The following is a 21,009-nucleotide window of genomic DNA, read 5'->3' on the forward strand; positions in this document are numbered from 1 at the left end:
GCCAAATCAGGTCTGTCCTCCTACCATGTGATGATCAAACTCAGGTCATCAGGCTTGGTGGCAAGTACTTTTACCTCCTGAGCCATCTGTCCGTCCCCTACTAAATAAAAACTACTGTGAAAACATTCTTAAATTCTTCACTGGAAAGTACAATGCTAATCTTGCAAAGTATGTTTCTATTTTTTAATTCTCAAATATTCCTGTAATCTAACACAAGTACTTTAGTAGTAATAAAGGAGTAGAAATTAGTCATTGAAGTAAACCCCCCATGAACTGAAGTGAAGAGAATACTGATGTATGATTTTCATGTAAAATAAGAATAATAATTTGGGGGACATTTCTATTAAATTGCTTAATAACGTCATTAAAAGAGGTAAACGAACAAAACTAGCTTCTTAGGTTTTTAATTAGTTGCTAAGAATTTAGATAGTATAAACTCTTGATTGCAACAGAGTTTAATTGCCTAATTATATTGTTAAGTTCTTCTCGTTTCAGTCAAACGCAGCGAAGTCCCCATGTATTTTATCGTCATGACTTAATCAATCAACTACAGCATAATCATGCCCTAGTTACTTTGGTAGCAGAAAATCTTGCAACTTACATGGAAAGCATGAGACTATATGCCAGAGGTATGTTAAAAACTGAACTGTGGGAAATAACTATGATTGCTTTTTTGCATTAGTTACCTTAGAAGTGACACTTATATTTTAAAAGATTCAAGGCAGTTGGTTTTATGAAATTTTCTTATGATCCACTTGTACTCCCAGATCTTAATAAACCTAAACTTTAGTCCAGTGTTCAAGGATCTTAGTTTGCTTTTCCCAACCAAAGTTGGTTTCTTTTTCTTCTCTGCCTGGGGAGCTCTACCAGTCAGTACCACAAATTTTTTACCTTTCTAGGTATGTATCCGACTTTGTTTTATTACTATTACCACCTCCACTTTTTAAGAAAACACGTCTGTGTACGTTTTCTAAGTGTCTTCTGTACGTGAGCCCTACGTGTCAATATATTTTGCCTTCCAACAGCCATGTCAGAACCTCCACACTAGAATATAAATGGCTGCTTAGTAGTACACCTTCTGTTCCTTCTTAGGCTAAATTTATAGTCCCACATTCCTAATGAAAAGCACCTTGTAGGTTCAGGTTCGTTCTCAAAGCCATAATGAGCTTTATAGTACCAGTATTAAGAGACTAAATTAGACATGGTTCCCATACATGTCATTCATTTATTGTTATGGGATCTGTAGAATCCAGTCATGTATATTGAAAATGAGGCTATTGCAGGGCTGGAGAGATGGCTCAGTGGTTAAGAGCACCTTTGGCTTAGAGAAATGGCTCAGCAGTTGCTCTTACAGAGGCCATGAGTTCTAGCACATTCTAGCACCTACATCGTGCAGCTCACCTATAACTCCAAGGGATCTGTCACTCTCTTGGCCTCCATGAGTACGCACACACACATACACACATAAATTTTAAGTTTTTTAAAAATGGGACTATTTATAATACTGTTGCATAGGATAGTGAGTAATTCAAATTATTGAGCACAATTCCTGATACTTAAAAAGGGTACTAGATTGTGTTTTATCATTTTGATCCCAGCTTCCTTTTTTTTTTTCGGACTTTTTGAGACAGGGTCTCCCTGTAGCCCCAGCTGTCCTGGAACTCACTATTGTAGACCGGGCTGGCCTTGAACTCACAGAGATCCACCTGCCTCTGCCTCCCAAGTGCTTCTTTTAAGCAGCTTCCTTCTTTTAAGCAGCATGATTGAATGTTGAAGATAGTGTGGGTATGCAGCCATGATGTGTATACTATATACCAAATGAAATCAAATTTAGTGAAATGGTGAGATCGTAAACACTATACATAAATATCCAGACACTGGGATTTAGTCTAACATACCTCTGACTCTGCTGATCTCTTCTTTATGATACAAAGCCTTTGTAATTGTCAGTGTACCCTTTATCCCAAGGTAGAGTCAAATTTGTGATTTATTGCTGATTTTTTTATGTACTTTATTTTCAAATGGTGTTAACATTTCATTGTCAGAGGTTAGGACTCTATTGTTGGATAATTAAGAGACAATACATGTACCATTCAATTTAGCCTCAGTTTTCTACTCCATTTGAATCAGATTCTACATGAATTATTACCTCATTTTAATTTCATGTCACAAAAATGCTTTCATTGTTCAGTTTCTTTTCCGTATGTTCTCTCTCTCTCCACAAAGTAAGATTGTAAATCAGCACATTCATACTGCCTAGCTCTGAAACTTGACCCAAATATATAAGTACTGGATATTTTCTGAATTCCTGGACATCATAGACCTTCTATTTTTCCTATTTAGTCTGTATATCATGTCTTTCTGTAACTTAGCTCAAATTAGTACTGTGATATTATCTACCAACATTTCTGAATCTGCAATTATACTGTAAATTACAGAATTTGCCTGTGCATAGTAAAAGTATTGTACAAATTTCATTCGTTTTGAGAGACATGTTCAGCAGGATAACTTTTTCAGTAGGATACCATCAGGCTTCCACAGTTCACTGGTCATCTCAACTTCAGATAACCATTTCAGCAGTATTAAGTATTTTTTCCTGCTCATTTTATCACCAATAGCTAGCTTAGCTTTTGGAGGGGGTCAGCTGATTTCACCTTCTACTTTAACATTCTTAGATAAGAAAGAAGAAATTACTAAAAATCTCTCCATGGCCAGGCATGATGGTACACTTTAAATCCCAGCACTCAGACAGAGGCAGGTGGATCTCTAAATTCATGGCCAGCCTGGTGTACATGGAGAATTCCAGGCCAGCTAGGGTTACAGGGTTACATAGTGAGACCCAGCCTGTCTCGAGGGGGAAAAAAAAAACCAAAAAAACAAAATCCAATATTAGTTTGTGTTCTCAGTACTAGTGCTTTCATGCACTGCTACCAACCAAATCAGGAATTTTTAAGTTTTCCCATGCATGCAGCAGAGTGAACCTTTCAGTTGCCACTGAAGACTTAATTCACTGGTAGGGGAGTCATTGGGCTGATTTAAACAATTGCTGGAAATGTAATTTACCTTGTTTTTCTGGATTTTTGTTGTTATTTGTTGTCCCTATAAATCAACATTTTCCTCTTTTGTTTTTTTAAGGACTCTCAATTTCCAGTACCTGTTCCCAATGGTGTCCATCTAACACTTTTTCGGGGGCGGGGTGTCTTTTTTGAGACAGGGTCTCCTGTAGCTACAGCTGTCCTGGAACTCGCTGTGTTGACCAGGCTGACCTCCATCTCACAGAGATGCTCATGCCTTTGCCTCCCAAGTGCTGGGGTTAAGGCATACGCCATCACACCTAGCTCATCTAACACTTTTTGGAGCATTTTCAAAATGTGCACAGAAAGATTTTTTTTTCTCTCTTTTTGAGACAGAGTCTCCCTGTAGCCCCAGCTGGCCTGGCACTTTGAGAGATCTACCTGCCTCTGCCTCCCAAAGTGCTGGGATTAAAGGCATGTGCCACCACGCCCGGCTACAGAAAGATTTTTTTACAAGTATCACTAGCCTACAGTTTCTCAGTAACCTGATTCATTTCTATATTATACCCGCCATGAACTACGAAGTCTATGTGGCTTCTTCCTTTTTTTTTTTTTTTTTTTTTTTTTTTTAAAAAAAAAAAAAAAAAAGCCGGGCATGGTGGCATACACCTTTAACCCCAGCACTTGAGAGGCAGAGGCAGGTGGATCTTTGAGTTTGAGGCCAGCCTGGTCTACATTAAGAGTTCCAGGCCAACTAAAGCTACAGAAGACCCTGTCTCAAAAAGACAAAAAAAGAGAGCTAGTATTACCCATTTTTTCAACATTTTATACCTCTCTAGAGATAATGGCTGTTTGCAGTGCTGGACTAGGCCAGGAGGTACGGCATGATCTTTAACATCTTCCTTGAAAAAGTATGAAAGTATCCAAAGAATCATGTTGACATATCCAAAGAACATAGGATTTGGCTTTCATTGGACAAAACTGAAGATCAAAATAATGACAATAACTGTATCCATTAAATAAATAGAATAATGAACATACTTTTATAAAGGAAAATCCCAATTACTGAATTAGATAAAAAGAAACTAAGGAATTAATGGGATTTAACTTTTGGAGTGGTAAAAAAGATAACCTTTTCAACAACAAAAAACATTTAAATAAAAATACAAAAATGAATTTAACATGTCAAGTAATTGCAAGGAGTTAAATGAAGAAACATTTGAGAAAATTATTAAATCTCAGGAACAACAGGAGTTGTACACTCATATACATAAAATAGAAAATATAAATTGACTTTTGAAAAAAAATTATTTTTAACATGTATGTAAGTACATCACATGTGTTGTGCCACGGAGGCCAGAAGACAGCATTGAATGGTTTTTAGCTACCGTGTGAGTGCTGGAAACCCCAACCATGGTCCTCTGGAAAGAGCAGACAGTGCTCTAAATTGCTGAGCCATCTCTCCAGCCTGATAAATGACTTTTAAACTGACACTTCACTTGGTATGGAAATACATGTGTATAATGCATGATTTTTCTTTCTTTGCAGATCATGAAGACTATGACCCACAAACTGTGAGACTGGGAAGTAGATACAGTCATGTTCAAGAAGTCCAAGAACGGCTTAACTTCCTTAGGTTTGTTTGATAACATTGGTATTGCTCTCTGACAAAGAATGCAAAAGAAATATGCTATCTGACTGCCATTGGTGGTCTTTTTCTTTTTTTCCTTCTGCTGCTTTTTATGTTCCCACATTAATGTCCCACAACTTGCTATGCTGCTAAAAATGCTTTAAGATTATTGGCTGAATTTTAATATTTGCATTCTTGAAGAGAGCTCACTTTGAGCTTTAGGATAAATTTTTCATGTTTATTTATGCTGGAAATATTTATTTTCAAAAGACAAAAGTTTTATACTTTCCCACAGTCAGAGAACCATGCTGGCATAACTATCATAGAGACAAGCAATTTTGGTCATAAGGACCAGAGTAGTCTGAGTCCTGTAGTACTTTATTCTAATAATGGCTGACAAAGACAATTTGAAATTAGCAACATCTCTGATTAGGATGAGCAAAATAGGTGTATTCTTTTATGCCACAGTGAAATGTTCAAAGCTAGATTTGCTCTATGGTGTTGACTTTTAGTGATTATATGCTTTTAAAGATTCAAAAGGTACTTTTGTGGTTAAACATTTTGATAATGAGATATATATCTTTGGAACTCAAAATCCATGTCATGTAGCAGAAGAATTGACTCCTATTATTTATGCTGGCAAATGCCAGGATTATCAGTACTTCTGAAAATCTGTTGCATTTATTGCATTTATTGTTTTGATACAGGTTCTGTGGAGTGTTCTTTAGTTGTAGACTTAAAGTTCTTACAGTTTATGGGAGAAAATTGGGATTACATAATGATTCTAACTTGAGAAAACTCCCATGTCTTAAGGTTGACATTTGTTTAAAGTTGAAGTGGATTTTTTAAATTTTGATTTTTTTTTTCAATCACTTGATTTAGGAGGACTTTCCTCCCTACATTGAAAATTGCTGTCATAGTGAGCCATTGTTACTGATGGCCTATGTTGTGTCACTTTGGCTTACTAGAACAGAAAGTGGTGGCCAGCCCTATTTTTATACTGAAGTTTGGAATGGGGAGTCTATTATAGCCCCAACTCTGTTAGTACTTATTTGTGACCAGTAGCTACTCACCCAATACAAAAGAACCTTACTTAATGCCTTCTTTATTATTTAGTCTGTATTAAACACTTTTTACCTCATTGTGTGAGTAGTGCAGGTATTACTCCCATTTGATGAGTAAGATTCAGGTGCTTAGAGTAACCTGTTTGAAATTACAGCCAGTATTGCATTTTTCAGTTATTCTAATGCTATGCCAATTAGGTAAATACTTTTCCAAGTTTGGAACTTCGGCGCTTTTGTGTCAAGTTTTTGCATATTAACAAACAATGGGAAGTTTGAACCTAGCTTTTCCTTTCTTTGCCCACTGCCTAAAATAGGAGCAACTCTACTTTTGTATATCATATTGGCCAGTGGGACTTTGACTTATGAAAAGGTTTTCTTCTGTCTTTAAAAAATAAACTGAGTGCTGGAGAGATGGCTCCAGTGATTAAGAGCACTGGCTGCTCTTCAGAAGACTCAGGTTCAAATCCCAGCACCCACATGGCGGCTAACAACCATCTGTAACTTCAGTTCCATGAGATCCAATATTCTCTTATGTCCTTCTTGGGCATTGCACAACATAAGTGCAGTTACATACATACAGACAATACATGCATACACATAGAATAAAAATAATAAAATGTTTTTTAAAAAGCATGAAAAAACTTTTAAAGCAATTCACTTTTATCACACTGGACCTCACTTTTGCTTGTCTCTATGTATTAGAGGTAGGCAGGGTTAGGTAAAAATTAGAAATCCAGCAGAATGGATTAGAGTGAAATTCACCTTCAAAATAATATGAAACCAATAATCTCAACTAAAGAGATTTTAGAAAAAATCACTGAATACTCTAAACATTCTATTTATATGTCTATTGAATGTCTAATATGATCAGGCAATAAAAGATGAATAATTGATAAAAGGTACTAAAATTTGTGATTTTAATCATAAATGTTGATGGGCTTGTTTGTGAAAATCACTTAAATCCTCATTTTCCTGTGAAGCCATATAAACAGAAGGCCTAATTCTTTTATTTTAAAATCAAATTACCAACACTGAAATATTTGAATTCAAGAAAGGAGTTTTACTCAATTACCTAACAGAGTTCCTTAGGGTTCATAATGGGGCTACCGAGTATAGGTTTGTAGAGTGAGTATCTAGTACTGTTTCTGTACCAAATAAAATTAGGAAAAATTTCCTTGAAAGAACTGATACCTGTAGCTAACGTGATTGTGATATGTGTATTATTTCATACATAAACAGGTAAATTACCCTTCAGTATAAAAGTTAGATAAATCTAATTGACCTTTTAAAAATGTTTTCCCAAGGTTTTTACTGAAAGATGGCCAACTGTGGCTATGCGCTCCTCAAGCAAAACAAATATGGAAGTGCTTAGCTGAGAATGCAGTTTACCTTTGTGATCGTGAAGCCTGTTTTAAGTGGTATTCCAAATTGATGGGAGATGAACCAGACTTAGATCCTGATATCAATAAGGACTTCTTTGAAAGTAATGTCCTTCAACTTGATCCTTCCCTATTAACTGAAAATGGAATGAAATGTTTTGAGAGATTCTTCAAAGCTGTGAATTGTCGAGAAGGAAAACTAGTAGCGAAAAGGAGAGCCTATATGATGGATGATTTGGAGTTGATAGGATTAGACTACCTTTGGAGGGTAAGTCATAAGTAGGAGCTCTGTAAACATTATTTCTGATGCTCTCTGAATAATTAAAAAACATAATAAACGTCGTATAAATTACGTATGTGTTTTCTGATGCCTGTCCCAGGAATCTGGAATAGTATTGCATATTTATCTTACATTACTGGGGGTTTCTTTGGCACTGCTTATCTTATTTTTTAAGATGTTTTATTTTTATTTTATATGTATGTGTGTATTGCTTGCATGTGTGTAAGTGCACCTGTGTTGTGTAATGCCCATGGGGGTCAGAAGAGGGTGTTGGATCCCCTGGAACTGGAGTTACAGCTGGTTGTTAACCACCATGTGAGTGTCGGAAATCGAACCTTGAGTTCTCTGCAAGACCAGTCATTGCTTTTTACTGCTAAGCCAACTCTCAAAGTGTTTTACTGTTTTTCTTTAAAATTAGACTGAGTGTATAGCTGCTTCTTTTTCGTAGTTTTATTTTAGATCTCAATGAAATATTTGTTCTGTATTCAAAGAACTGCATTTGTTTCTTTTGGTCTGTTTCTGTTTTACTTGATTATGAAGGTCAACTAACCATTACATTATTAAATAGCGTATTGAAAATAACATTTGATTTGACTTTAAATGCCCAGCTGAAACATTTCTTGAGGGGCTGGAGAGATGGCTCAGTGGTTAAGAGCACTGACTGCTCTTGCAGAGGACCCGGGTTCAATTCCCAGCACCCACATGGTGGCTACGAACCGTCCTTAACTCCAGTTCCAGGGGAACCTGATGCCATTTTCTGACCTCCGCAGCATTGCACGACACAGGTGCACTCATGTACATGCAGGCAATATACTCATATACATAAAATAAAAACAAATTTTTAAAAATTTCTTGAGACATTAAAGTTTCATATTTTTGACTTAGGTTGTGATTCAGAGTAATGATGATATTGCTAACCGAGCTATAGATCTCCTTAAAGAGATTTACACAAACCTTGGTCCAAGGCTGCAGGTCAATCAGGTAAGGATCAATATGCATTAAAACTTCCACATGCTAGAATTCCAATTGATGGAACTATAAGGCTTATAAGATTTTTCTCTTTAATTCAAACTTAACTGGGAAGTGTTTTGTTTCACCTCTTACTAAACATATATGTAAAAGCTGAACATAGTGGTATAAACCCGCAACCTCAGCATTCGAGAGGCTAAGGCGGGAGAATTGCAACTTTAGGCCAGCCTGGGATATATAGTGAAACCCTGCCTGAAAATACATACATAAGTAAAATAATGAGTTTAAATTTCTTTTACATGAAATACTAAGGGAATCTTGCATTGATCATTATCTTGAAGGGACTGGATTATTTTGAATGTGATTATTATATATTGAAATGGGAAAGAGGGCGTACTGAATTTCGGTAACTAGCATGTAATCCTAATTTAAAGTTCTTTTTTACTTACCCCATTTGCCTTTGTTAATGTATTTAACACTAAGGTCCTTTTAAGAAACAATAGACTACCTCTAATTGGATTAGTGCTAGAGATTTTTTAGCTAGAGATTTTTTATTTTTACAGCTGGGGCTCACCTGAACTATCTGTATTTGCCCCATTATTTGTAGGTGGTGATCCACGAAGACTTCATTCAGTCTTGCTTTGATCGTTTGAAAGCCTCTTATGACACATTGTGTGTTTTGGATGGTGATAAAGACAGTATTAACTGTGCAAGACAGGAAGCTGTTCGAATGGTTCGAGTATTAACTGTTTTAAGGGAATATATAAATGAATGTGACAGTGATTATCATGAAGAAAGAACGATTCTGCCTATGTCAAGGTTTGTTGAAGCTGATGAACTGGGGTTAATTTTTAATTATTTGGTATTTTTCTAACCATTTCTTTTTAAAACATTGTTTACAAGTGCTGGGTGTGGTGGCACACGCCTTTGATCCCAGCACGCAGGAGGCAGAGGTGGGTGGATCTCTGTGAGTTCAAGCCAGCCTGGTCTACATAGTGAGTTCCAGGACAGCTGGGGCTCAGGGAGACCCTGTCTCAAAAAGACCCCCCCAAAATTGTTTACAAGTAAAAAGGAAGAGAGATTAATAGTTTAGAAAATGTTAATGTCTTGCTAATTAAAAATATTGTAAGTATTGGGGCTGGAGAGATGGCTCAGCGGTTAAGAGCACTGACTGCTTTTGCAGAGGACCCAGGTTTGATTCCCAGCACCCACATGGTGACTATGAACCGTCCTTAACTCCAGTTCCAGGGGAATCCGAAGCCCTCTTCTGATCTCCACGGCATCTCACGACATGGGTGCACTCACATACAAGCAGGCAATACACTCATACACATTAGTGTATATATGCATATATGTATGTAATATGTATGTATATATGTGTATATATATGTATGTATATATATGTGTGTGTGTATATATATATATATATATATATATATATATAGAGAGAGAGAGAGAGAGAGAGAGAGAGAGAAAGTATCTTACGGAATTGTTTACTTGTGATTTTGTTTTAAGATAGAAGAGTTTATTAGAGAAGAAAGCCTTTCCAAGAGAAGTGGGCCAGAGCAGGGAAAAGATCAGAAGCTCAGGAGCTGCTTGTTTTTTAAGACATGGTCTCACTGTGTAGTCTCCAGGATGGCTTCAGACTCAAGATTGAGCTTACTGCCTCCCCAGTGCTAGATTTGAAAGCTTAGCCCACTGTGCCCAACATAGAGCCTTTTAAAGTTAATTGACCTTTTATTCCTCCAGTGTCAATTTTCATTTTCTTCGTTTAACATTTCAAAAAATATTCGTGTGTACAAGTATTTTCTGCATGTATGTTTGTGTGCGTACCTGGATACCATAAAAGATTGGCAGAGCCGTTGTCAATGCTGGGAACCAAATCCAGGTCCTCTGCAAGAGCAGTAAGCACTCTGAACTGCGGAGCCATCTCTCCAGCACCCCACCCCCTTGTTGATGTATTTTGAAATTTGTGTGTGTCTGTGTGTGTGTGTGTGTGTGTCTGTGTGTGTGTGTGTGTGTGTGTGTGTGTGTAAGCTGCCATGGTGCAAGTGTGGAGATGAGAGAACATCTTGAGAGAGTCATTTTTTTTTCCTTTTTACCATTTGGGTCCCAAGGAACAAACTTAGGTCCTCAGGCTTAGAGGCAAGCTCTTTTACTTGCTGAGCCATCTCAGTATTTATATTTATTTATTTTTGGAATGGTGTAAGTGTGTCTGCCATGTACACTCGTGAAGACCAGAAAGAGGATTTGGGGTCTTCTATCACTGTCTGCCTTATTCCCTTAAAACAGTCTCTTACTGAATGTGGAGATAGACTTGCTCGCAGCAAGCCTGTCTCTGCCCCTTCACATTGCTTTTTACTTGAATGCTGGTGATTTGAACTTGGGCCCTCATTCTTGTGCATTAAGCACTCATTCTTAACCACTGTCATCCATCCAGCCTCAGTTTTTATTTTGTTTGGAATTTTTAGTAAAGCTCTTTTTTTTTGCCATTGTCCATTAAATGTTCGATATTTTGCAATTCAAGTATTTTTATTTTGATGCCATTTATTTACACTGTTAAAGATAATAGCAGCACATGTTTCTGCCCTCAGCACTCAGGAGGCATTGCAAGGGAGATTGTCAAAAGTTTGAAACTAGCCTGGTCTGATCTCCAGACCAACCAAGGCTATATAGCTAGACATTGTCTGGATGGATGGATGGATGGATGGATGGATGGATGGATGGATGGATGGATGGATGGATGGATGGGTTGGTTGGTTGATTGATTGATTGATTGATTGATTGATTGATTGGGGGTGGGTGAACAAGAACATACTGTGTAGTTTCTTAAAAGCCAGGCATGGTGGCGCACACCTTTAATCCCAGCACTTGGGAGGCAGAGGCAGGCGTCTCTCTGTGAGTTCAAAGCCAGCCTCTGGTCTACATAGTGAGTTCCAGTCCAGCTGGGGCTACAGGGGGAGGCCCTGTCTCAAAAAAACAAAATAATAATAATAGTAGTTTTCAATGCTCTAATAATCTTTTCTTTTAAGGTTTCACCATTTAGCAAGTTGAATGGTGCTTACACAAATTTCTTTGATAGATACTATTTCAATTTTTTTTCTTTTTTGTATCTTACCTCAAAGAAGATAATATGCCCACATACTTTTTGATACTTAGAATTTTTCAGGCAAAATTTGTAACAACCTTTTAGTTGATGCTCCCAAGGTAAAATTTATCTTGTATATTTTTAAATACCTAGAATTAGTGAGTTGAACTTCACAAGCATAAAAATTAATGAACTGTTACTACCATGCCTCTGTCTTAATTTTCTTATTTTTGAGATAGGGTTGCTTTGAGTTGCCCAGGCTGGCTGGCCTCAAAAACGTGGAGTCATTCCACCACAGCTTCCATAGTAGATAAGAATGAAGCACCATGCCAGATATTTGTATTAATTTCTTCAAGGTCAATACATTATTTTCTGGAACCATAGGCACAAAAGTAGTAAAAATGAAGTATGGTTGTTTTGTTTTGGATATTGTATTTGTAGTTAAAAGGAATAATCTATTTGTACTTTAACGGCACTAGAAATAAGTTTCTTTTGTGTGTGTAATAAGAAAATACTCAATGTTAAATTTCTATCTTTTTTTTTTTTTTTTGGCAGTGAGATTTTTGAAGCCTGCTGAACATGTTTTTCTATTTCTTTTTCCCACCAGAGCTTTCCGTGGTAAACACCTCTCTTTTATAGTTCGATTTCCAAACCAGGGCAGACAAGTAGATGACTTAGAAGTGTGGTCTCATACAAATGATACAATTGGTTCAGTTCGACGATGTATTCTCAATCGTATTAAAGCCAACGTAGCTCATACAAAAATTGAACTTTTTGTGGGTGGTGAGTTGATTGATCCTGGAGATGACAGAAAGTTAATTGGACAGTTAAACCTGAAGGATAAATCGGTAAGTGTATATAGTCATCAAATTGAGAAAAATAAAATAAACCTTAGCCTGTATCTCATTCATGCAATTGAATATTTGTTATGTAAGGCTTAATGTTAGATGCTTATGTTTTAACAAACACTAACTCGAACAGGCATTTCAACACTTAAAATCCAGCAAAATAAATAATTACATGACAATACTATTTATATGTGCTTTTAAAAAGTATTAAGTGTCTCATTCCGGGGTTGGGTGTTGATATATTTTAAGTTTGTTATTTCTTTCCTTGTCTTTGATTCTAATGTATATCATTTTCAGCTAATTACAGCCAAACTTACACAAATAAGCTCCAATATGCCTTCAAGTCCTGATAGCTCTTCTGATTCCTCAACTGGATCTCCCGGAAACCATGGTAATCATTACAGTGATGGCCCCAATCCAGAAGTGGAAAGCTGTTTGCCTGGAGTGGTGAGTGGATTCAGTTGTGTGAGGCATTATGCTAGAGTATTTGAGAATAGATTGGTATATAGATGAAATGTTTTACTGAGGAACTTTGGTTCAGTAAGGCAAATTATCTACACAATTACCCATCAACTTCAGTGGAGCCCTCTGAAAGGTAATTTTAAATCAGTTGAAATTTAAAACAAAATTTTCCTTTAGTTACAATATGGTCAGGTTTACATACAATCTGTTAAGAGTTTAATTGTAACACTTGAATATATAAATTTTTTAAAATGCTGCTGCCTAATCTTGTCTAAAGGAATATTGGCAACAGCTTGCTGCTAGATGAGGAAGAACTGATCTTCCTAAAATAAGGAACTATAGATAGGCTGACTAGACTCAGTGGATGGATAAGCACTGGAACAATGGCTGGGGGGTATTGACAACACAGTGGACAGTAACAGGGATAACAATATATGGGCTCCAGCGGGGAGAATGGGTCATGGGAGGGTGTCGCTTGGGATGTGGGTATATAGGTGAATAAGATTGTTTGGGATATTCTGTATGAAAAAAATCTATAAATTTAAAAAATGAGTTATATTTGAGGAAGAAGCATAAAAAATTGCTTCATGTTAATATCTGTGAAAAACATTACCATTGAAATCTACCAGATGACTTTATATCCATGCTCAGGTGCCAAGGATCTCAAAGTAACCGACTGTGACCAGTGATAATCACATTTAGAGATTAGAGACGCATGTGCAAACATTTAAGTGTTAGTTGCATTGAAAATGAGTCTTATGAAGCAGTATATTTTAAAATGAAATGGAAATCTTTTTTAAAAGTTAAAATCTCATTCAATTTTATGTCTTATACGGTTTATACTGAGTATAATATCATACAGCTATTAATTGAACTGTAAACCTAAAAATTTACAGCCAATTTTGAAGGAGATGCATCTTAGCTCTGGAAATTGTTATTGAATATGTCAATGTTGTTGTAATAAAATGCTTCTTCTAATTATGTGATTATTAAATAAATAATTTTTAAAAGTGCTGCTGTCTTATGTATTTGCCCCATAAAGTGTAGGGAAATACCTACCTTTCTCAGAGTATGTTATCTTCTATTTAGAGAAACAATAGCGTTTCCCTTTCTTGCCCTCTGCTTTCACCTGTAAGAATTTTAAAGACTACAATAACACCAGAGACTCTGTTTACAGCATTTGGTTTCCTGTAACAAACCGATTAAGAGTTTAGAATTTGGGCATGGCTGTAGCCTTTTGTATGTCTGATGTCTAAAAACACATCACAAAAAAGTAGCTTAAAAGTGGCATTGATCGTGTGTTCAGTGTGCATCATGAACAGTTTATAAAGGTAAAATGAGGAAGACTTAACAGAAACAACAGACTGCAGAGATAAACGTGTAAATATAGAGGAGTAATTTTCACAATTATTTTTTGTGTTTTCTTACTCTAGATAATGTCACTTCATCCCAGATACATCTCTTTCCTTTGGCAAGTTGCAGACTTGGGTAGCAGCCTAAATATGCCACCTCTGAGAGATGGAGCAAGAGTGCTTATGAAACTTATGCCACCTGGTAAGGTTTACCAAATTATCTAAATGAGCCATGCAACAGTGTTTGGTAGACTATAGGCCATAGGCCAATCCATCTCACCACTAAAGTATTTAAATTTTTAAATTGTTAAAAATAAAATCAAGTCAGGCATGGTAGTACTTGCCTTTAATCTCAGTACTCAGGAGGCAGAGGCAGGCAGATCTCTGTGAGTTCCAGGCCAGCTGGGGCTAAAAGGAGACAGAGAGACTCTGTTTCAAAAAGACCAAAACAAAAAAAAATTTTTTTAAATATAAATCAAAAGAATATCTTCAGAGACTATCTAGACAGCTCAATAAGGTTAGGTGTGGTAGGTAAGGTAGTTGAATGTGGTTGAAGATTGCTTCCAGAGAAAGTAAAAAAAAAAAAACAAAAACACGTAACCAATAAAGAAGGAGAAGGGCTGGCAAGGCTGGATAGATACCTCATCAGTTAAGAGCACTGGCTGCTCTTGCAGAGGACCCAGGTTTGATCCCTAGCATTCACATGGTGGCTAACACCGTCCGTAACTCCAGTTCCAGGGGATCCGACACCCTCTTCTGAACTCTGCAGGCATTGTGCACCACATAGGTGCACTTACACACATGCAGGCAACACATTCATACACATAAAATAAAAATAATACCTCCTTTTAAAAAGAGGGGCTGGCTTAATACTGAGACAATACAGATGGAAGCGGAGCTCTACAACACATTGGCTGTCATTTTAAGATAGGCAAAAGAATAAGCAAAATCTGCCAGTAGTCAGGATAGTATTATCATAGTCTACTTGTCAGGATGAGACCAGGGTACAGGTACTCAACTCTTAACTCTGTTTTCCTTGAAGAGACCAGCAAGCTTCTCCTGGGTCCACAGCAAAGCTAAAGGAATTTTTAAGGTTGCTTAATTTTTATTTGTTAGTGAAGATGAAATTCTTCTCCTCGTATTCTGGCTATAGTGGCCTGAACAAAAATTACCTACAAACAGCTTTCCATGCCATGCTGAGCTGTATTTGCAAGTTGAATATCATCTAATGTGATTTTGTTATAGAGGGATATCTTACAACACTGTATTTATTTCTGTAGATACTGTTTCCTTTTTTTGCCCTTTCTTAGAGTTCTTTTTACCCTTGTTCTTAGCTAAAAGGTCAAGGTTGGTCAAGGTACAGTTGAGTTCCTTTAAAAATTAAAAACAAAAATATTTTTATACTGAAATATTTTGAGACTTAGAGAGAACTCCCAGATTGAAAACCTAACATTTTGCCATAGTTAACCTTACCTGTCTGCTCTTTTTCTGACATTTGAGAGACAAGTTGTAAATATCATATATCTTTATCAATAATCCAGCTTATCTTCCATTCCCTCTATACCTTTGATAATTTATTAACAACTCTCTAGTATTGGCTTCCTCTAGTTTGTACATTAATGTATCATATTTAATTGAAACTATTTTGTGCTTCTGTTAATGAACAGTAAACCCCTTGTTCTAAAGGAAGCACCTTATTGGCCTTTATTTTTCTTTCTAGTTCCTATGTAACAATAAATTCATGTAATAGATTTCCAGCTTAGACACCTCAATTTACATTTCTGTTCAAATTCAACCTTCACAGCACAGCATAGTTTAAAACACAAAACTCCTTGAGCTTATGATTTGAATTTTCTACCACCAGATGGAGACTTTGAGCTCTTGCTAGGAAGCTCAGGTAGGAAACTTGGGAGGTTGCTTCCCCTCAGACCCTACATTTTATAAAATCAAAGTATTACACCTAAATTTGGGCCAGCAAGATGACTCAGCAGATTAAAGGTGCTTGCCGAGCAAGTCTAAGGACCTGAATTTAATCCTTAGAACTGAAATTGTCCTCTGGTGGCCAATTGTGGAACCCATACTAGCAAATTTTTCACATACACACACACACACACACACACAATAATAATAATAAGTAAACAACTAAATTGGGGCGGGGGAGATCTTTTTGAGACAGGATTTCTCTGTAGCCCCAGCTGGCCTGGAACTCACTATGTAGACCAGGCTGGCCTGCCTCTGCCTCCTGAGTGCTGGGGCTAAAGGCGTGTGGCCACAAATAAATTTAGTACCTAAATTTGAAATAGTCAGTGGTGGAAGGGGAGAACTGATTTCCACAAATTGTCCTGCTACCTCCATAAATGCTGTGGCATGTGCACAGCCCCTCCATACACAATAAATCTAATTTTAAATTATTTTTAATATTAAGTAATTATTTAATATTAGGGCAGTTACCTTAGAAATAACTGGTTTAACTAGATACTTCCTAAAGTTCACTGACTATTAGTTTTAGCATTTGGAAGCAAATGCTTAACATTGTGGAATTATCTTTGTTTTTACTGTTATTTAAAAAGAACCTCATGTTTTAATTATATAGAAAAAAGGAAGAAAAATCAAAGCTCTGATTACTTTAAGGCTTTTGAATCAGTCTCCTGCAGCTGAAGAGAGCATGTTAACTGGAGACTTCTGTATAAGAGAGTGCTCCTTTGTGTTTAGACTGATTATAAGGCCTTTATTAGTGTTTTATTTCTCTCATTCATTTGCTTTTAATCAATACAGATCTGGTCTTACGTTACAGAAGTTTGAGCCTCTATAGTTCAATTGAATTGATTGCTGTTCCATGCTCTTGAAAATACTAGAAGTGAGATATAAACCTACAAGTTAAGTTTTGTTTTGGACCCTCTCTCATTCTCTTTCTTACAGATAGTACAACAATAGAAAAATTAAGAGCTATTTGTTTGGACCATGCCAAACTTGGAGAAAGCAGCCTTAGTCCATCTCTTGACTCACTTTTCTTTGGTCCATCTGCCTCACAAGTGCTATACCTAACAGAGGTTGGTTTATTTTTCCTTTGAAATTTATTTAAATTTGACCTTTGATGTATTAATGTAAAGAACATGGATAAGATTATAATGGCCTATTTTTGAAATAGTCAAGAATTTATTAGCAGTGATGGTAGTAGAAGTAAAGGTCAATTTTTAAAAATCCTTTTAATACAATGCCCCCCCTTTTTTCCTCAGGTCGTCTATGCCTTGTTAATGCCTGCTGGTGCACCCCTGGCTGATGATTCCTCTGATTTTCAATTTCACTTCTTGAAAAGTGGTGGTCTGCCCCTTGTCCTGAGTATGCTAACCAGAAATAACTTCCTGCCGAATGCAGATATGGAAACTCGAAGGGGTGCCTACCTCAATGCTCTTAAAATAGCCAAATTGTTGCTAACTGCCATTGGCTATGGCCATGTTCGGGCTGTGGCTGAAGCTTGTCAACCAGGTGTAGACGGCGTGAATCCCATGACACCGGTAATAGAAACTTTTTTTTAATCTCTAAAAGTAATTTTTATGGTTTAATTTCTCAGCCACTGTAAAATTTCGAGTTCCAGGTTGATTCAAAATGTCGAACCTTCTTTTCCAGTGGGTACCTTATTATCAATAGAAATTTTCCTTTCTTAGACTATATTTGTATTAAAATTCCAAATGTTCTTTGTTGACTATGCTACTTAAGAGGGCAGTTAACCTCTCTGGCCATATAAGTTCTTTGACTTTGAGTTATTGTAAACCTAACAAAACCTCTACATGAATGAATCTCTTACTTTTGCCTGCCAGATAGTTAGAGACCAGTGGTGTTAGTAGTTGTAATTGAATTAGCCTTTTACCAGTTTTTTTTGCCATTGTCATTGACTTAAACTCTGATTCAGAGTTTGTTGTTAATGTTACTGATGTTCTCAAGGTATGCTGAAATTCCTTGCCTGGTTATTAAAGGCCAAACTATGCATTTAATACTCTTATATACATCATAAATAGTAATTTAACTAAATTACTGATAGTTAAAAACCAAAATATAATAATAATAACAAAAGAGGGGCTGGAGAGGTGGCTTCGTGGTTAACAGCAGTAGCTGCTCTTGCAGAGGACCTGGGTTTGAGTCCCAGCACCCACATGGTGTCTAACAACTGTCCATAACTCCAGTACGAGGGGAATCTGATGTCCTTTTCTGACCTCCATGGACATTGCATGACAAAGGTGCATTTATACACATTCAGGCAGTATACTCACACACACAAAAAATAATAAAAAATTTTTTAAAGTCTCAGGAATTAACTTTCAGTAATGACTTAGGTCTTAAGGAGGATTTGAATGTTGATGATTATGGTATCATGTAATTGTTTTTTGTATGATGATATTGTGGTGATGCTTAAAAGGAAGAACCTCTGTGTTTCTGAAATAAAATATAGGTGAAATTTTATGGTATCTTAAGATTTTCCTAGGAGGAATCCTGGTATAAGGAGCAATGGGGATGAGGGGAAGTAATTAGGTAGTTGACAATAATTGAAGCAGAATAGGTACCTGAGTTCATTATATTATCTTATATTATTCTAGCTACCTCCATGTGTTAGAAATTTTTTGAGACATGAGTTAAAGTAATCTAAAGTAGGGGATTGTAGAGAGAGATGCCACTTCTGTGCCATGTTGTCAGGTAGAGTGTTTTGTGTGTATATGTGAAAAGTTGACATCTTGAGGGAATGGGTCCAGTTATGTACAGAGCACCAAAATGATTAACTTTTTTCAGGTCAACCAAGTTACTCATGATCAAGCAGTGGTGCTACAAAGTGCCCTTCAGAGCATTCCTAACCCATCATCTGAATGCATGCTTAGAAATGTATCTGTTCGTCTTGCTCAGCAGATATCTGATGAGGTTAGTATTGTAAGCTATATATGGGGTTTTTATATATAATGTTTTATATGTCATAAGGGCTAAAGTCAACTTTATTAATGAATAGTATCCTTTTAAATTCAATGAATTTTCACAAATACACATACATGTGAATACTGCATGAAATTTTTTTCTGTGGTGTTGGGACTCAAGATCAAATCCAGGGTCTCAAAAGTATAGCCCTAAGACAAGAGTATTTCTATAATGCTTCTTTGTGTCATTTTGCAGTCCATTCTTTTCAGCTCTAGTCCCAGGTAATCGCTGATCTTTTTGACCCTATTTTCATTTTCTTGAATTTTATATAATTGGCTCATGTGCCTATAATCCGAACACTTGGGAGACTGCTGAAGCAGAAAGATAATAAATAGAAGCCCAACCTGGACTACATAGCAAGACCCTGGCTCAAAAAAATAAAAACGCAAATTAATAATGACTTTGAGAATTATCAGTATCCTGTATACCAGTTTGTTACTAAATACTATCCCATTATGAGTATTCCACATTTTGTTTATATACTTGGTGAAAGATACTTGGATTATTTCCCTCTTTAGATATGAGTAAAAGCTACTGTGAACTTAATTCTTTGAAATTAGGTTTTCTTTTCTCTTGGGTAAGCACCTGGGAGTGAAATGGTTGTTATCTTTGTGGTTCTCTTAAGGTTCTGATGAAGATGTATAGGGCCAGGTAATAGTTTGAGAACATATTGTCATGTTGCTGTTTAAGCAAAAAAAGAAAGGAAAATAACAAAACCATGGGAACCTAAAGACAAAGATAGTACATAGCATTTCTTGGCAAAGAAAAACATTTTTCTTTTTTTCTTTTTTCTTTTGGACTTTTTGAGACAGGGTCTCCCTGTAGCCCCTGTAGCCTGTAGAACAGGCTGGCCTTGAACTCACAGAGATCTGCCTGCATCCGCCTCCTGAGTGCTGGGATTAAAGGTGTGTGCCACCATACCTGGCAGAAAAACATTTTTTTCTAGTGACCGATTCCAGTAGTCTTACCAATAGTTTCATTCGTTATCTTATAGGCTTCAAGATATATGCCTGACATTTGTGTAATTAGAGCTATACAAAAAATTATTTGGGCATCAGGATGTGGGGGATTACAGCTGGTATTCAGCCCAAATGAAGAAATCACAAAAATTTATGAGAAGGTAAGTATTATGACAGAAATATGTTCTTTATAAATGTTAGTTAATTGTATATATGTACATTTTTATTATGTTCATCTTTTTTTAAAAGTCCAGTCATTTTGTATGTTCATAGTTGGAAATTAAGTGGCAGATATACTTGTGAATTTAGTAAAATATTACTTTGTATGTAATAAATTTAATCCTGCCCTGAGACTGCTTTAAAAATGAAAAGGGATGTTTTTCTGATTCTCTGGTGTCACATTAACTGTCTCATAGAATTTGCTTTCTCCCATTCTTTTTATTCTTTCATTATCTTATAGTCCTGTGTAAGTTAGGGGTAGCTCAATTATTATGTCCCTTTGTTGTTGTTCTCTAAAGCAATCAGAAAGTTAGCCAGTTAAATTTCATCCCCACCCTAATGATGGATTAAGCAGATTATTTTCAGAAAAGCAGTTCACCTATATTTTTCCGGTTTTTTTTTTTTTTTTTTTTTGTCATGGATACCTGCTCCATAGACACTACTGCATTCTTGTAAGAAATCATGTTCTAAAGACCTCTTTTGCTTCATAGAGGGTTCCCTTTATATGTAACACTCAACACCCTTACTACTATTTTCGTGTTCCATAATAATCTGGTACAGTCCTTGGTATTCAGCAAAATAATTGAATGCCTCTTCTGTTTCAATCATGCACCATAGTACTGACCTTTTAATAGTCACATTAGCATATCTGAGGTATGAAAATCTGAAACCCTTCCTGAGCAATTGTCCAAGAAGATTGATTTTTAAATGGCACAATAGGCAAACTAGGTAATGAATCTACTGAAATGAACCTAACTGCTGTGCCAGAGTGGTTCAGGAGGAAGG

General features: G+C 36.4%; 1 protein-coding gene across 6 annotated transcripts in view; it reads left to right on the forward strand.

The window, feature by feature from the left end:
• Positions 1 to 21,009, forward strand: part of Usp9x (ubiquitin specific peptidase 9 X-linked) — a 137,497-nt gene that overhangs the window by 80,315 nt on the left and 36,173 nt on the right. For 4 of the 6 annotated variants that reach the window (XM_029568427.1, XM_017800627.2, XM_017800630.2 and 1 more), the window contains exons 14-25: positions 481 to 629; positions 4,563 to 4,650; positions 7,013 to 7,355; positions 8,253 to 8,348; positions 8,944 to 9,155; positions 12,032 to 12,272; positions 12,570 to 12,719; positions 14,168 to 14,288; positions 17,006 to 17,136; positions 17,323 to 17,601; positions 18,869 to 18,994; positions 20,040 to 20,165. In XM_029568427.1, the coding sequence (XP_029424287.1) occupies positions 481 to 629; positions 4,563 to 4,650; positions 7,013 to 7,355; positions 8,253 to 8,348; positions 8,944 to 9,155; positions 12,032 to 12,272; positions 12,570 to 12,719; positions 14,168 to 14,288; positions 17,006 to 17,136; positions 17,323 to 17,601; positions 18,869 to 18,994; positions 20,040 to 20,165 (2,062 nt within the window). The remainder of the gene's footprint in view (positions 1 to 480; positions 630 to 4,562; positions 4,651 to 7,012; positions 7,356 to 8,252; positions 8,349 to 8,943; positions 9,156 to 12,031; positions 12,273 to 12,569; positions 12,720 to 14,167; positions 14,289 to 17,005; positions 17,137 to 17,322; positions 17,602 to 18,868; positions 18,995 to 20,039; positions 20,166 to 21,009) is intronic. The other 2 variants (XM_017800629.2, XM_008842998.3) reach the window with 1 other exon arrangement.

Source organism: Nannospalax galili, unplaced genomic scaffold (genome assembly GCF_000622305.1).
Source record: "Nannospalax galili isolate Female #2095 unplaced genomic scaffold, S.galili_v1.0 scaffold270, whole genome shotgun sequence".
Taxonomy (NCBI): Eukaryota; Metazoa; Chordata; class Mammalia; order Rodentia; family Spalacidae; genus Nannospalax; species Nannospalax galili.